The sequence below is a fragment of the Oncorhynchus gorbuscha genome, unplaced genomic scaffold, assembly GCF_021184085.1.
Source record: "Oncorhynchus gorbuscha isolate QuinsamMale2020 ecotype Even-year unplaced genomic scaffold, OgorEven_v1.0 Un_scaffold_2221, whole genome shotgun sequence".
NCBI classification, from domain to species: Eukaryota; Metazoa; Chordata; class Actinopteri; order Salmoniformes; family Salmonidae; genus Oncorhynchus; species Oncorhynchus gorbuscha.
In genome coordinates this window covers 49588-54258 of record NW_025746790.1, presented here as the reverse complement: position 1 = coordinate 54258, position 4671 = coordinate 49588, and the positions used below count along the sequence as shown (strand labels likewise).

At 41.3% G+C, this 4671-nt stretch overlaps 1 protein-coding gene across 1 annotated transcript; it reads right to left on the bottom strand.

Moving 5' to 3' along the window:
* Positions 1–782: 782 nt before the first annotated feature.
* On the bottom strand, positions 783–3459 carry gas1a (growth arrest-specific 1a). The gene has a single exon (XM_046338852.1). It carries the CDS (start codon positions 2863–2865, stop codon positions 2065–2067), a length of 801 nt encoding a protein of 266 aa, XP_046194808.1. The 5' UTR covers positions 2866–3459; the 3' UTR covers positions 783–2064.
* Between the last annotated feature and the right edge of the window lie 1212 nt (positions 3460–4671).

Here is a 4671-nt window from a genome sequence, read left to right as displayed (position 1 = left end):
GAACAACAGTAACATTAGGGTTAATGAACAAACAGAACAACAGTAACATTAGGGTTAATGAACAAACAGAACAACAGTAACATTAGGGTTAATGAACAAACAGAACAGTAACATTAGGGTTAATGAACAAACAGAACAACAGTAACATTAGGGTTAATGAACAAACAGAACAACAGTAACATTAGGGTTAATGAACAAACAGAACAACAGTAACATTAGGGTTAATGAACAAACAGAACAACAGTAACATTAGGGTTAATGAACAAACAGAACAACAGTAACATTAGGGTTAATGAACAAACAGAACAACAGTCACATTAGGGTTAATGAACAAACAGAACAACAGTAACATTAGGGTTAATGAACAAACAGAACAACAGTAACATTAGGGTTAATGAACAAACAGAACAACAGTAACATTAGGGTTAATGAACAAACAGAACAACAGTAACATTAGGGTTAATGAACAAACAGAACAACAGTAACATTAGGGTTAATGAACAAACAGAACAACAGTAACATTAGGGTTAATGAACAAACAGAACAACAGTAACATTAGGGTTAATGAACAAACAGAACAACAGTAACATTAGGGTTAATGAACAAACAGAACAACAGTCAACATTAGGGTTAATGAACAAACAGAACAACAGTAACATTAGGGTTAATGAACAAACAGAACAACAGTACCATTAGGGTTAATGATCAAACAGAACAACAGTCACACATGACATAATATGGGTCTCCTACATCACCGAGCCAGTCAGTCTTACAGTGGGTTGATAGGCTTTAATACACTATTCAGGTGTCTTAAAGAGACAAAACAACACAGCACTTCCTTTAAATCCTGAACGTTTTTCCTTATGTTTTTGACAGGAATCATATTTATTCAACATTTATATTGAACGTTTGGATGTGACATTGACCTATCCCACTAGACTCACACTGGTTGAATCAACATTGTTTCAACATCATTGAACCAACGTGGAATAGATGTTGAATTGACGTCTGTCCCCAGGGGAATATAGGATTAAATTAATAAATGACTTTAAAAAAATGCATTTATTTACCAATATACAATATGTACAAGTCCAACATATAGTTTCATTAAATACATAGAGATGGCCATCAGTCACCCAATATCAATGATATTATGTATACAATATTAAAATATAGGCAGTGAACTGTTTTTTATAAAAACCTTGCATTGTTTAATCTCTGTGTAACAAAATAGAAAAGCATCTGTTGATATGTAGTATATAAATGGACTCTATCAGGCCTGATGTGACATGTAGTATATACATGGACTACAGCAGGCCTGATGTGACATGTAGTATATAAATGGACTACAGCAGGCCTGATGTGACATGTAGTATATACATGGACTACAGCAGGCCTGATGTGACATGTAGTATATAAATGGACTACAGCAGGCCTGATGTGACATGTAGTATATAAATGGACTACAGCAGGCCTGATGTGACATGTAGTATATACATGGACTACAGCAGGCCTGATGTCCATGTCTCCATTTCTGATTGTTTTTTTAAAATAAAGGACATTTTTCTTCAGGCCAGTGATACAACAAGGTTCCATAATGTTATTGAATATAATATTTTGCATAGAAAATACCAACTGGATTCGATATCTTTCAGTACAGAAAAAAGTAATACTTTAAAAAAGCAAGTTTGGTTATGTAACAAATATTACATTTGCTGTTCTTTCGGAGTAGTAGCTTCTTCCTTCAATAGCATTGGGCCAGACTGACTGGCGTCTGTTTGGAAAGGCTAGATCGGAGTAGTAGCTTCTTCCTTCAATAGCATTGGGCCAGACTGACTGGCGTCTGTTTGGAAAGGCTAGATCGGAGTAGTAGCTTCTTCCTTCAATAGCATTGGGCCAGACTGACTGGCGTCTGTTTAGAAAGGCAAGAGTTTCAACTTTGTCTGAAGAGTTTCAACTTTGTCTGAACAACTGTCTGAGTTTGTAAGGCCGTCAATGTGTTTATCTGTCCAACAGTCTGAAAAAATATATATATATATATATATGTTTTACTATGAGGAGAGTTTAAAGAAGAGGCACTAGCAGAATCAGGACAGATGCAGTCACCGTTGTCACAACACCACAGGTTCCCACAGCAGAGCCACCTGAACCGGCGCTCCTCCCCACGAACTCTGGTTCTGACACCGGGAAGTCCCCATCATCTTCCTCGTAGTCCTCTGACCCGCTACCGTCCTCCACCGTCACAGGAGCTTCCAAGCACAGGTTCTTCATGCTAATCTTGACATACTCGCAGATGGTCCTCTCGGTCCCGTCGCACACGCACGAATCCAACAACTCCGCTTTGGGTATTTTGCGCATGTCTGCAATCACATTCCGACAAGCATTCGTGCAAGTTGCCCCGCTGAAAAGCTTCCCGCAGTAGATTAAATAGTCTCGCATGGCAGAGCTGCATGGCTGGTCTCTTTCACACTGCATCCGGGCCTCGGTGCAGCCCATGTTGCTAGTCCTGGGAAGGCACGGCTCGATGGCCCGCTTGGTGTTCCGGCAGATGGGGTCCGAAGCACAGCTGCAGTCCTCAAGCGCAGGCCCATTCTTCGTCAGGTTGAGCTGCACCAGAGAGGAGATGCAGTGACTGGGACACCTCTTCCTGTCCCCTCTCAGAACAGCAGCGCACGCCTGCATGTACTGTCCATATGCGTAATGGCACTCAGGCTCTGTCTGACAGTTCATGATGGCCTGCCAGCAGATTAACCTGCGGCTGTGGGAGGAGGATGCCACCGATAAGCAGCCCAATAACAGAAACAGACAACCGACAGGCCACACCAACATGCGGGAGCTGTGAGCCAAAGCCTCAAAACTGGCCATTTTAGTGATGGCTGTGACTGAAAGGATAAAATTACACCAGCTTTATCCCTACGTATTTCATACTTCCAAAGACTGCACTAGACATAAAATATCAACATTCCAAGATAGGTACTGTGTAAAGAGCAGAGCAGACTGCTGTACAGGTCCCGTTCTGAAGTAGCTTCACTGCTCTGTTTGAAAACTCCGACAAAAATGGTTGGAAGAAAGTTATCCATAAGTGCCCAAATAAAATGAAAAGAAACAGTTTTTGAACAAAAAGCCCACAACTGTTGGTTACCCATTGGTTTATTCCATTCCAGTATGTGTAGTGGAACCCCTCGGCTGCCTCCGCTCCTGTGCTTTCCTGATCTTGTCTTCCACTATTCTAGCAGCCGCTTCCCGTCCACTCTCTCCTCTCTGTGGACAGAGCTGAGCGCTCAATGAGTCCGTCCATAGGCTATAAGGAGCTATTACTCCGCAGAGACTGCACGTCCACGAGACAGCGCTTATCACCGGTAATTACGTATGCATAGGAACACAAACAAGTATCAGAGGAAAACAGAAACTCTGCTTCTCCCAAAGTGATCTCTCTCTCTCTCTCTCTCTCTCCGTTTGTCTTTCTCTACCCCCCTCCCCTGTTGGCCCTCGCTGCCGAACTTCAGCAGCTTTCGTTTCTATTGGCCAGCCGCCTGTTCTAAATGTCGTCGGGCAATGGGCGGGACTCTGGGGCTATGGGCGGGACTCTGGGGCTATGGGCGGGACTCTGGGGGTGGAGTTTTCCTCCTCATTCCCTCTCTCCAAACGATCAACTGCAGAGAGGACAGAGGATCAACGCGTTGAACCAATGAACTCGCTTCGTGCATAATTAACAAGTTATTCTACAGTCACGGATAGGCCGATGCTATAGTATAAGCATAGATAGGAAATAAACATAATAATTGGTTCAAAGTTTTCTTTGTCAAAAAGGAGGTTGCAGCTGCAGATATGGGGTTCTCTGCATAACGTAAAACACACACACAGAAAACAAACCAATAACAATATATACTGGTAATGTTAGTTAGATAACAAGGGCAGCTGCGGCAACAGAGCAACACAGCAAAAGCTAAGAAAACAATGCAAAAAGTAAAACCTATTTGAACCAAGTTTCAACTACAGTGAGCTATGGGGGACTGAGTCAGTATCAATCTTGGGAACTTCATAGTCAAGTAAACTAAACGGGCCTATTGCAACGGATATTGGCCAATGTACTAACACAATATAATCTCTGCTTAAAAGATCAATATGCTTAAAATCACTCCCACAGCTGATCAGCAACCATCACTAACCACTGGGATTTATATAATTTACTAGACTAAAGGGGATTTAGATCCAATACTAGACTAATGGGGATTTAGATCCAATACTAGACTAATGGGGATTTAGATCCAATACTAGACTAATGGCGATTTAGATCCTTAATTAGACTAAAGGGGATTTCGATCCTTAATTAGACTAAAGGGGATTTAGATCCTATACTAGACTAATGGGGATTTAGATCCTATACTAGACTAATGGGGATTTAGATCCTTAATTAGACTAAAGGGGATTTAGATCCTTAATTAGACTAAAGGGGATTTAGATCCTATACTCGACTAAAGGGGATTTAGATCCTATACTAGACTAATGGGGATTTAGATCCTATACTAGACTAAAGGGGATTTAGATCCTATACTCGACTAAAGGGGATTTAGATCCAATACTAGACTAAAGGGGATTTAGATCCTATACTAGACTAATGGGGATTTAGATCCTATACTAGACTAAAGGGGATTTAGATCCAATACTAGA

What these genes read in the sequence shown, in the direction of transcription:
- gas1a (XM_046338852.1), bottom strand. Translation starts at nt 2,865, where the DNA reads ATGGCCAGTTTTGAGGCTTTGGCTCACAGCTCCCGCATGTTGGTGTGG.